Raw genomic sequence first — 12,383 nt, 5'->3', positions numbered from 1 at the left:
ACTCATAGGTGGGAACTGAACAATGAGATCACTTGGACTCGGGAAGGGGAACATCACACATCGGGGCCTATCATGGGGAGGAGGGAGGAGGGAGGGATTGCATTGCGAGTTATACCTGATATAAATGACAAATTGATGGGTGCTGACGAGTTGATGGGTGCAGCACACCAACATGGCACAAGTATACATATGTAACAAACCTGCACGTTATGCACATGTACCCTAGAACTTAAAGTATAATTAAAAAAAAACTTAAAAAAAATAAAAATAAAAATAATGTTGACCGAAAAAATAAAGTAACAGAAAGAGCTCAAGACCATATTACCATTATGTAAATTATAAACATATTACACACAAAATAATATATATTTTACAAAGATAAATACATATATCCAGGAAAATATATCCAAGATAAGAGTAGACATTTATATGAAAATAGGAAATGGGACTAGGAATTAAGGACGAAAGAAAAAAAATAAGAGGGCAAGAAGAACTTTGAAGAGATTAAAAATTATACTGTATTATGACCTGAGTTGTGTTGTAAACAGAAGTCTCTGCTCCTAAGTTATACATATGTACACATGATAAAGAACCCAAGAATGAGGTTCAATCTTTCAGTCTAAAGAATCATTGATATATAATTTAAAAAATTAAAACCAATCTGAATTATTGTTAGAGTTTATTACATTATGGGAAGTGATGGGAGTAGGGTGGCTTTATAGATAGATGCATATTAACATTTTCTTATTTAAAAAAGACATGTATTTGGTTGATTCTAGGTGTTGATAGAGAAAAGTGAGTTTTAAAATGTGAATTAAAAGTTTTAGGGTAATAGCCAGGTGCAGTGGTCCCAGCTACTTGGGAGGCTGAGGCAGGAGGATCACTTGAGCCCCAGAGTTCAACAATACAGTTTGAGCACGGTCGTGTCACTGCACTTCAGCCTGGGGTGATAGGGTAAAACCCTGTCTCTAAACAGAAAAAAAAAAGTTTTAAGGTAACCATTAGAGATCTAGACATGAGATTTCTTTCTTTAAACAATTAGTGAAAAGACTGGAATTGAAAGAAAACTTAGTGCTCACAAGAAGAAAAAGCATAGGTAAACAGAAGACACACATAAGGTGAAATATATCAATAATCACCATGTGAGTTACATTCTTCTATGAAAAAAGACTCATTAAGACTCATATTAGGAAAATATGCAGTACTATATTGTTTTTAAGATATCCTAAAATAAATATATCAAACAAAACAGAGGCCCAAGTCAAAACCAAAATTATTTATCTACCTGGGATATTTTACAATGATTAAAATACATAATCTACCAAGATAAAAGTCACAAACCTAATAACAGAGAACCAAACCAACTTCATAATAAAAAAAATGCCAGAAATGCAAGGAGATACTGACAAATCTACAATAGTGGGGATAGACTTTAATATACCTATTTCCAAAGTTAACAAACTAAGTAGACAGAAAATTATTTTAGGGAGAATCTGAGTAACATAATTGTGCCTTTTATTAAGTTATTATTATTATTTTTAGAGACAGGGTCTCACTCTGCTGCCCAGGCTGGAGAGCAGTAGTGTGATCATAGCTCACCACAGGCTCAAGGGATCCTCCTGCCTCAGCCCCCAGTAGCTAGGACTACAGGTGCATGCCATCACACCCAGCTAATTTTTAAATTTTTTATAGAGATAGGGTCTCACTCTGTCATCCAGGTCAGAGAGCAGTGGCGTGATCATAGCTCACTGCAGCCTCAAGGGATCCTCCTGTCTCAGCCCCCAGTAGCTAGGACTACAGGCACATGCCATCACACCCAGCTAATTTTTAATTTTTTATAGAGATAGGGTCTTGCTCTGTCATCAAGGCCAGAGGGCAGTGGCGTGATCACAGCTCACTGCAGCCTCAAACTCCTGGCCTCAAACAATTCTCCAGCCTTGGCCTCCCAAAATAACTGTCACTGTGCCTGGCCAGTTATTAATATTTTTAACTTGGAAATTCATCTTTCTTTATTCTGCTTTGGAATGCTGGAGCTGAGGCTCTCAAAACCATATTTCTGCTTTGACCACTGGTTTCCTGTTAGACTCTGACAATATGGGTGGTGCTAAAAGGAGACTGCAAAGCTGGAAGAGGAAAAAGGGGCTTATCTCTTCCTATCTGCTTCCCATGGGTTTCCTGACTGCTTGTGATTCCTGTGAATGCCACTGGAATAATGTGGTTTTTGGTTTGTTTTGTTTTTGCTGTAGTCTAGCAAGTCTTTCCTCAGCAGTAGCTGAATCTAGTTTGCAGTTTTTCCAACTTTTATAAACTAGCTTCACTGTGACTCCTCCATAGGTCCAGCACCAGCTGGCCAGTATCTTCTTCTCAGCTACACAAAGCCCATCACAGCCCAGAGACATCAAGAGCCAAGCAGCACCTCTTACCCAGAGGTCTAAATTTCAGGTGTCAGGAGCACCTCTTCCAACTTTCTAAAGTTGCATAATTTCAACCTCATTCTACAAAGAAAACTCCAGGCTCCGGTGGTCTCATGGTGAATTCTTCCAAACTTTAAGGAGAAAATAATAATAGTATATAAACTTTCCTAGGAAATGGAAAAAAATGAACACTTCCAAACACATTTTATCAGGCAAGCATAACCTTGATTATAAATCCTAACAAGAATACTGTAACAAAAGAAATCAATACACCAACACATCTCCCAAACATAGATGCAAAAATCCTTGACAAAGAATCCGCAAATTCAATTCGTGATATTCATCGTGACCAAGTGAGACTTTCAGAATAAACTCTCAGAAGTGTATTTCCACTATGAGGCTAGAATTTCTGGAACAAGGGGTGTCACTCACCTGTCCGGTCAACATCCTTTTTCATGGGCAGTACAGTATAATCCAGTTGCTCATCTGAGTCCTCAAACATCCTTGGCTTGGACTGCAGCATGAATTGGGGCTCTTTCTGGGGACTTCCCCTGCCTCCATTCCAGTCCACTGACTCGTCAGAGAGCTGAACTTGCTGTAGGTATGGGATCCGGATAATCCTGTTTTCATCCAGGCTTAACTTCTTCAGTCTTCAATTAAGGAAAGTGAATATAGAATCATAGCAATAATGATACCTCAGGATTGTTTACCAAGCCACTTTAGGGAAAAAACATGGAATCAGGCTTGGATACTTATTCCTTTTGTGTGGCGTTGAGCCAGTGACTTACTGTCTCTGGGATTCAATATCCCTGTCTCTAAAATGGGGATAATATTTATTAACCTTTCAGGGCTCTTGTGAAGATTAAATGAGGCAATATGTAAATGGCCTGGCACAAAGTAGTATTCAGTAAATGGTAGTTGAATCCAAAGTAAATTTTCCAGGGAAGTAAAGCTTAACAATGTAAATGCCACTATTTTATTTACTTCAGTTAGAACTCAGGAATTAAATTTGTCTTTCTGATTCTCATTATTTTAAAAAATTTTCCTGTCTCTACTGTCAGGGTCTGGATCCTATCCTGGGTAAAATCTCCTCCTGTTTTCCTTTCTCTTTGCTGCTTCTAATTCAGTCATGTGATCAGAAATGTCCTCATTGATGGCCATTTTTATGGAGGAGCCAAAGCTCAGAGGGGAGAAATGACTTACCCATGGCCACACAGTAGAGATAAATTGTGGAGCTAGGGTTTAAACCCAAGCCTTTTGGCTTCTAGAACAGCACTCAGAGTGTGAGCAAGCCTGGGGATTAGAGGAGGCCCAAGCAGTGAAAGGCTTATGGCTTTACCTCCTGAGCCCAGCCAGGCTGGCAAAGCAACTGGGGTTGGAGAGTCTGTTGTCATCCAGCATCAGTGTCTCCAGCGCTGGGAACCTCAGGATGTACCTCTTGCTTGTCAGCGATGTTACAGATGCCTCCCTGTGAGTTCAAAGATCTTGGGTAATGAGCAAGATCGAGGGACAAACTCCACCATTCCCAGGAAGCCATGGAGGACAGGGAATCAATTAGGAGCCCTAACCAGCTTAGGAACTGTTCTAGTGCCCGAAAGAGGTCCCCACAGGGATGCACAGAAAGCATAATTCCTTCCCCACCTTCTCCTTTCCCAAACACTATTATACATACCGTATCGTCTTCTGTATGGAGAAAGGTTACATACATCATTGAGACCAGGTTAGGGCAGGGTGGGGGATTGTATAAGTAGTGCTTATAGAAAATGCCAGGGTGAAAGAGGTATGACCAAGCTGGAGGGAGCATTCTGCTGGAGATCACTGCACAATTTTGATTCAGGAAGACTCCTTGTTATGCTGTGTCACCTAGTAGACTGGTAACTATGGGAGCACCAGGAGACAATGCTCTTGTTATAGACCATAGCTTTGCCAACTAGTAGGGTAAAGAAGGGTGGATTGAGGGCACCATCCCTGGCTGTAGTGAGGTTCTCTTCTCAAGTGGCTTCATAAAATGAACACACGAGTAAGGAGTGGAGAAGTTTCTTCTTAAACTCAAACTCTCTGAAGATTCCCAGAAATACCTAAGAGTGAGATTTAGGGGGGTGATGCCCTGAATTACAGGGGTGGGCAGGAAGTGGTGGCATTTTAAGTACTGCCATTAATGTGACCTCATTTGTGTCCTCCAGGTAGATGAGACTTAGGTAACTCTCTTCCACACAGGCAGATGATGCAAATAACATTTTCATTCTTCCCTCCATACTGTATGCCACCCATACACCAAAATAGTACACATAGGCACAAATGCATACAGTATACACATATATAAGCCACAAACACACACACAACTAGAGGAAGGGAAACAAACATTTCTTTAGCACCTACTGCACTTCTGGCATTGTGCAATGTGCTTTGTATGTGTTATCCAAGGATAGGTATTATATACCTCCTTTACAGATTAAGAAAATGAAGCTCAGAGCAACTTGCCTGGTCTCATAGCTAGAAAGTGGGACAACTCAAACTAGAACCTGGGTCTGCCTGACTCCAAATCCCATGCCCTTTCCACTGCCAAATCACACCTCTCACATTCACATCTACTAGCCCCATGCGGATTAAAGGATGGGGAAGTGGAAGGGGGAGCTGATGTCTGAGCTAGAGAGAGCTTAACAAAGGTTGGCAGTGAGTTCAAAAGCTAGGACAGTAATGTATACATGAAGTCTGGGATATTTCACAGGTGAATTTAGAAAGGGTATATTCTAAATGAATGTATTACTAATTAATTCATTCATTCACACTCATGGATTTCTTTAACATATATTTATGTGGCCAGGTACTAAGAATACAAATAAAAGAACACATCCCTCCCCTCTAGGTGCTTACAGTCTGTGGAGTAGGTGGACACACAGCCTGCAGTGAGACAAACACTATAAAAGAAGTATGTGGGGAAGGCACCTATTTAGGAAAAGCAATGTTAAAGCAAAACCATGAGGAATGGAGAGTGAATTGTCATGCTCTTAACCAATGTGAAAGAAAGAGAACAGGGAAAAAAAAAATCTCTTCGTGGCTGGATCTGTAACAGTATTAGAAGCTATAGGCAGCCATGTTTCCCATCATAGGGTCTAGAAAGACACAGGCAGCCCACCTGTAAAGAAAAATGTGGCAAGTCACGGAGAAGAGGAGATGTGAAAGCTGAGAGACAGAACTTCCAGGCTGCTCCACAGTCCTCAGGGCCTACGTTCAGTATGACCCTAAGGCACGGCTGTGAGATTCCCCAATGTTCTTACAATCAATTCCCCCCTGACTTTTTTTCCGTATCCTAACACTGACAGACTTCCATAGATTATGACAGTTCTGACTGGAAAAAGGGACAGGTCAGATAAACTTTCAGAAAGAGACCTGGCAACAGTGTAGGGAACAGGCTTGAAGTCCAAAGACCAGAGACACTTAACAGAGAAGGCAGGAAGCCTTTATAGTTCATAATATTTCAAGGTCACAGATGTGCCCTTTCCTCTTTCTGGAAGGACCAACTTTCATACACTGAATTTTTAATCTCTATCTGAGAGCTATTACAGAACAGTGCACAGCACCACTGTTGATTTATAATTGATTGGCCAATCTTTATTTTACTCCAGTGAAATATGAAATAGCTAAGAAATAAGCCTTTAAAAAATTCCTCTCAAGCTCCATAATGCAGAAGTTGGCTCTGTCTTGTCTCTTGTGACAAGTTACACCACTTTGTCTTTTTAAAGTTCCACCCTAATTATAGCATGGGAAAGTTTCATTTTTTGTGTCTAAAATAGACATCTTAAAATAGAGGGGCAGCCATTAGATGGGTGAGAAGACAGATGCCTACCTTCAGAGGAAAGCAGCAGGCTTTCCCACCGAGCCCCTCCTGTTGCAGTTTTGGAAGAAAAGCTCTCTGAAGTGGCAAAGTCTGTCCGTAGTGGAGAAGCCAGGGTTTCCAGCTGTTCAGAGTGGTGCTATTTTTATTATCACTTCTCTTGCCAAACAGAATTAATACTACTTAAAATCTGAGAGATTTAATGAAGGTTTTTCAGAAGCTAAGGGTATGTGCAGTGGCTGGATTCAGCAATGGGAATTTGTGTACCATATTAGAAGATGCATGGGAAGGGTGGCCAGGATCCCTGAGCTCTGGCTCGGGTGCTGCTGCTGCTTTGCTTGCTGTGTGACTTCTGGCTGGTGTTGAGCATATCTGGGCCTAGATCCTCTATCTATATGGTAAAAGGGGATTTCTTTTACTTTACACTGTAAGACTTTGGATCAGGCTAAAAATATTGCTCAAAAGACTGAACCAAGGGCTGCAACAAATAAGATGAAACTTAGCAAGCACTTACATTAGGACAAATGTCAGATCAGCTTCTGTGTTAAGATATAGAACATCAACTGTGCAAACACCAGAATAAGGGAGACATGGTTTAACAGATTGTGTGTAAAAGGGGATTGTGATGTGGCTACTAAAAAGCTAGTGCTCTTTTAGGTGGCGCTATTTGGAATATAGTGACTAAAAGAAAGGAGGTAACAATTCATCCTCTGCTCTGTGCTGGTGGTGCCTGAGAAAACCGACTTGTATGGTCTGAAGCAGAAAGGGAGTAGGCCTAATGAAAGAGCCAAAGTAGCAGATTCCAGCTCAAAACAAGTAATAGTCTAAAGATAGAATGGGTCAAATATGATTCCCCTAACTCACCCAGACAAAGAAAATAGCAAGAAATGGAGACACAAATAGTTCAGAATAGATGAGGTATATGATGAATGGAAAAAGTGAAGAGAAAGGAGGATGGAGAAGCAGACAGAGTCAGACCATAAAAAGCCTTGAGCGATGTTAATGGAGTTTATCTTTAGGACAGTGGGAACCTGCTAAAGGACTTTAAGCAGGGCAGTGACAGAATCACATGTGCATTTCAGAAAGATCACTCTGGCTGACAGATAGGAGGATGGGTTGGGAGGCAAGAAACTGCAGACTGGGACCAAACAGGAGGATAACAGGAATAAGCAGGTTTGAGAAGAATTTAGAAAGTATAATTCACAGCACCTGGTGAATGAATGTGTGGAATGAGGGAGGCTGAAATTGGGCTACTGCTCAGGTTTCTACTGGACAACTACACAGTAGATGGGAAGAAGTGCCAGTCAATGAGGCCAGGAAAGGAAAGAAAGGAATAGAGAGTGAGGAGGGCTTTTTGGCATGGGGATGTGTGTGAGGAGTTTGATAAGTAGGCTAAATAGGCTTATAGTTCAGAAGACTTGCGAGGAGAGGAGGCCACCAATAAAGAGTATAAAGATTAAGAAAAATAGTAGGTTGAGGGTGGATGACTGGGGAGCACCAAAGTTTAAGAGGCTGGCAGAAAAGGAACCCACAGAGCATACTCAATCTAGATAGATGAGTGGGAAGAAAATAATGACAATGGTATTTGTCTGAAGACCCACAGCTTTATTTTTATTTTTGTAGAGACAAGGTCTCATTACGTTGCCCAGGCTGGCCTCGAACTCCTGGGCTCAAGCAATCCTCCTGCCTCAGCCTCCCAAAGTGCTGGGATTACAAGTGTGAGTGACCATGCCTGGCCAACTCACAGCTTTCAAAGCGTGCTGATTTCTTTTTTTTTTTTGGAGACGGAGTCTCACTCTGTCCCCAGGCTGGAGTGCAGTGGCGCGATCTCGGCTCACTGCAAGCTCTGCCTCCCGGGTTCACACCATTCTCCTGCCTCAGCCTCCTGAGTAGCCGAGACTACAGGCACGTGCCACCACACCCGGCTAATTTTTTGTGTTTTTAGTAGAGACGGGGTTTCACCGTGTTAGCCAGGATGGTCTCAATCTCCTGACCTCTTGATCCGCCTGTCTCGGCCTCCCAAAGTGCTGGGATTACAAGCGTGAGCGACCGCGCCCGGCCCCAAAGCGTGCTGATTTCAATCACTACTCTGACGCAGGTAGGAATACATTTATTCTCCCCCTCATATATAAGAACGTGGAAGTGCAGGGTGGAGGAGACTAGTTATTTTATGTAACTAGGCTTTCCACTGAAAACAACTAGAATGATGAATAAAATATAAAAAGAAAAAAGATCCATTTTATTTATTTTCTTTTGTAGAGATGGGGTCTTGCTATGTTGCCTAGGCTGGACTTGAACTCCTGGCCTAAAACAATCTTCCCACCTTGGTCTCTCAAGTAGCTGGCAACTACAGGCACACACCGCCATTCCCTGTGGTGGTGGATCTATCATTTTAATATGTATAAGAGATGTGAAGAGAGTAAGGAAGCAGTTTGCCAAATCTAAAAACCTAGAGGGAGAAACTTAACATAGGAAGCCACTGAAGCCTTGAGGGCATTTACTTATCCTGTTGAAACTGAACTACGGTTTGAGAGTATCATGGGGCTAGAGAATCAAAGCCCAGGCACCCTGAAGGTGGGGAGTTTAATCAGAGACCCTTAAATGAATTTGGGATCCTAAAGGGATACACCCTCAGGGTGAAATTAACCAAAACTAAACCCATTCTCCTTATCCCATAGCCAGGAGAAAACTGTCTTGGAGTGAACAGAGAAGGAGAAGGGGAAGGGCAGACTGGTCCTCTTGAAAAACTATAGCCCAAATCTGTATCATCAGAGTGGTTCAGAAAACACCCAGTCAGGAATTTAGCTTAAGCTTCTTCCATACTGAGTGACCCTAGGTACCAAAATAAATAGAAAGGTTTATAGTGTTGCAAACTAAATAATGTGGGACCAACTCTTTCCTGAGTAAAAAACTAGAAAACCCAGACACAATATACATTTAAAAACAATCTGCCCTAAGGTACCTGGGAACTAACAAGCTGTGAAGAATTATGGTGCTAAGATTTGAAAAAAGAAGGAAATCCAAAGGGGTTCATGCAATACTTTTCCCCTAGGACTGTCTGCTGACTCCAGAAGTGGCTGAGAGGCTGAGAAGTTGAGCAGAGATTCTGACAACCCTACTGGGCCAGCGGCCGAAAACTGGAATCCAAGGCATGCCACAGAATGGAAGCCTGACTGCTCATGCTCTAAGTTAGGTCATCAGAAAACCAAACCCTCGAAGGATGTATATACTAGAAATAGTATGGACCTTGCAGAGACTGAAGACTAGCTTCAAATAATTTCAATGTTTATCATTGAAATAAGATGATTTGAAATTATTAGTGATGTAGATCACCAGAAAACCCTTGATCTGGTGGGAAAAAAGTGATTTGAGTTGTCCAAAGAAAGAGCTATGGCCTCTCATTCAGTTTCTATTTACATTTAACTTAAAACTAATTAAGCTCAAATAAAATTGAACATTCAGTTCCTATATCACACTAGCTACATTTCAAGTGCTCAAGAGCTCAATATGCCTAGTAGCTACACTATGAACAACACAGATATAGAACATTTCCAACATTGTGGTAAGTTCTACACAGTGCTAAATTCAGCCTCGTAAGGATTACTAGACAGTGTCTGCAAATTGGTGCTAATCTCTGTGTATATGAAAGGCATGGTAGACCATACCTCACTCAAAAATGGGGGATCATAAAGGTCAGATGGAAGAATGAAAATTTAGCCAAAGTCTGTTTCACAACGGACCCAGTGGAGTCATAAATCTACCTTGTGGTTTCTCCTCGGTTCCTGAATGTGTAACTGAAACAGACATACTAAACAACTGGCAGAACACCCACATTTATTTACTGAGCAACAAAGTATAGTCCATTATAGTAGGAAGTGTCCAACTGAAACCCCAGGAAACTTTCTTCCCAATAGTAAACCAAAAACAATACTGAATCCCTGAGGTAATTGCAGAGATTACTGCCATCACTAAAGACCAAAAAGATGGAAGGATAGTGATTCCTATGACATCTCTGTTTAACATCTCTTGTTTATTTAACTTGTGAAGAAGATACCCTTTGTTTATTTAGCTTGTACAGAAAACAGGTTTTGAAGAATGACTGTAGATTACTGTAAGCTTAATCAAGAGGTGACTCCAACTTTCAACTGCTATTCCAGATGTGGAATCTTTTTACTGGAACAAATCAACCCAGCCCCTGGTACTGTGGATACAGCTAAGGACCTGTCAGATATTTCTTTCTCTTTATCAATTAACAAAAACTACCAGAAGCAGTCTGCTTTCACCTGACAGGGACAACAGTACACCTCTGTCCTTTTCTCTTGGGGCTATATCAACTCTGGGATCTTCTTGGTTATTTTGATATCCTACAGAATATCATGCTGATTGGACCTGGCAAGCGGGAAAAGTTGCAAACACCCTAGATGCCTTAGTAAGATACCTTTGTGTTACAGGATGGAGGTAAGCCCCCTCCCCCACCAAAATTCAAGGTACTATGATATGGATTAATTTTTTGTTGTTGTCCAGGTATCTGAAGCATGTTGTGATATATTTCTAATGTGAAAGACATAATCCTGTACCTTGCTTCTTATTTATCTGATACTACTTGTAAGAAAAAAATCACAAAGTTTCACTGGCCTTTTTGGATTTTATATTTATTTTATTTATTTATTTATTTATTTTTTGAGATGGAGTCTCACTCTGTCACCCAGGGTTGGAGTGCAGTGGTGTGATCTTGGTTCACTGCAACCACTGCCTCCCAGGTTCAAGCAATTCTCCTGCTTCAGTCTCCCGAGTAGCTGGGATTACAGGCACCAGCCACAACATCTGACTAATTTTTGTATTTTTAGTAGAGACGGGGTTTTGCCACATTGGCCAAGCTGGTCTCAAACTCCTGACCTCAAGTGATCCACCTGCCTTGGCTTCCCAAAGTGCTGGGATTATAGGCGTGAGCCACCGTGCCCATCCCCTTTTTAGATTTTAGAAGTGACATATAAAACATTTGTGCTGTTCTAACTCATTTACTAAGTATCCCACAAGGCTGCTAGTTTTGAGTGAGGCCCAGAACAAGGCAAGGTTCTACAACAGTTCCCAACTGTAATGCAAGTTGCTCTTCCATTGGGCATGTGACTCAGCAGGTCCAAATGGCTTCTAAAGGACTATGGCAAATAGGTGTGCTGTACAGATAGGGTACCATACATCCCAGATTTCAATGATAGCCTGAGTTTTCACCTGTTATCTCCAAATAATTATTAATACTGTCCCTTTTCCCTCTCATATATGTCCTGGTTTGGATGATAAAGTACGTCATCATTCTACGAATAGAGCCTTTTCTAGGTACCCATAGCAGATTCATTTTGAGCAAAGTTATGCCCTATTCTGCAGATAACTATTTTTTTTTTTTTTGTAAAAACAATTTCTTGCTTACTAGTACATTTGGTAGAGGCCAAATACCTGACCACAGGATACTATGTGATCATGCAACCTGAGCCACTCATCATGAACTGAACATGCAACAGAACTCCCCTATCAAGTGAAAGCAATATTTGAAATCAGGCTCCAGCAAGTCTGGAAAAGTTGCAGGAATATATGGCTCAGATTCCTACGGTGCATTCTCCTGCTGTATTGCTACCTCTCCATCAACCCTTAACTAAGGTCATGTGGCCATCTAATATAGGAAGAAAAACCTCCAGTTGGGTTTACAAATGACTTAGCATGATATGCTGATACCTTCTCAAAGTCAACTATTACAATATTATAGCCCCATATAGGAGTGACCAAAAAGACAGGGGAAGAGAAATCTTCTAAGTAGGCAGAACTTAGAACAATGTATCTGATCAGCCATTTGCTTGGTCAGAGAGATAGCCAGAAGTACAGATCTATACTGATTCATGGGCAGTGGCTGATGGTTTAGCTGAATAGTCAAAGCTTGGAAAAAATATGGGAAAGTTGCTGAAAGTACAGAGAAAAACTATGTGACTTAACCTCTCAGAATGAACAGAGTATGAAGATTATTTGTGTCTCATATGACTGTTTCCCCAAGACTATCCCCTGTGGGGGAGACTCAATGGTCAGGAAGATAAGGTAACCCATTCCATGAATGTCAGTTACCCTCTTTCCCTTGGTGGCAGGGATGA

At 41.2% G+C, this 12,383-nt stretch overlaps 1 protein-coding gene across 12 annotated transcripts in view; it reads right to left on the bottom strand.

The window, feature by feature from the left end:
- The window catches only part of XRRA1 (X-ray radiation resistance associated 1), a 97,731-nt gene that overhangs the window by 48,533 nt on the left and 36,815 nt on the right, over positions 1-12,383 (bottom strand). For all 12 annotated transcript variants that reach the window (XM_017885253.1, XM_017885251.1, XM_017885255.1 and 9 more), the window contains 2 exons: positions 3,754-3,882; positions 2,847-3,064 (listed from right to left, as the gene is read on the bottom strand). In XM_017885253.1, the coding sequence (XP_017740742.1) occupies positions 2,847-3,064; positions 3,754-3,882 (347 nt within the window). The remainder of the gene's footprint in view (positions 1-2,846; positions 3,065-3,753; positions 3,883-12,383) is intronic.

Source organism: Rhinopithecus bieti, unplaced genomic scaffold (assembly GCF_001698545.2).
Source record: "Rhinopithecus bieti isolate Rb0 unplaced genomic scaffold, ASM169854v2 scaffold_14549, whole genome shotgun sequence".
In the NCBI taxonomy this organism is placed as follows: domain Eukaryota; kingdom Metazoa; phylum Chordata; class Mammalia; order Primates; family Cercopithecidae; genus Rhinopithecus; species Rhinopithecus bieti.
Note: the sequence above shows the minus strand (reverse complement) of the source record. Positions and strands in the feature narration are given on the sequence as shown.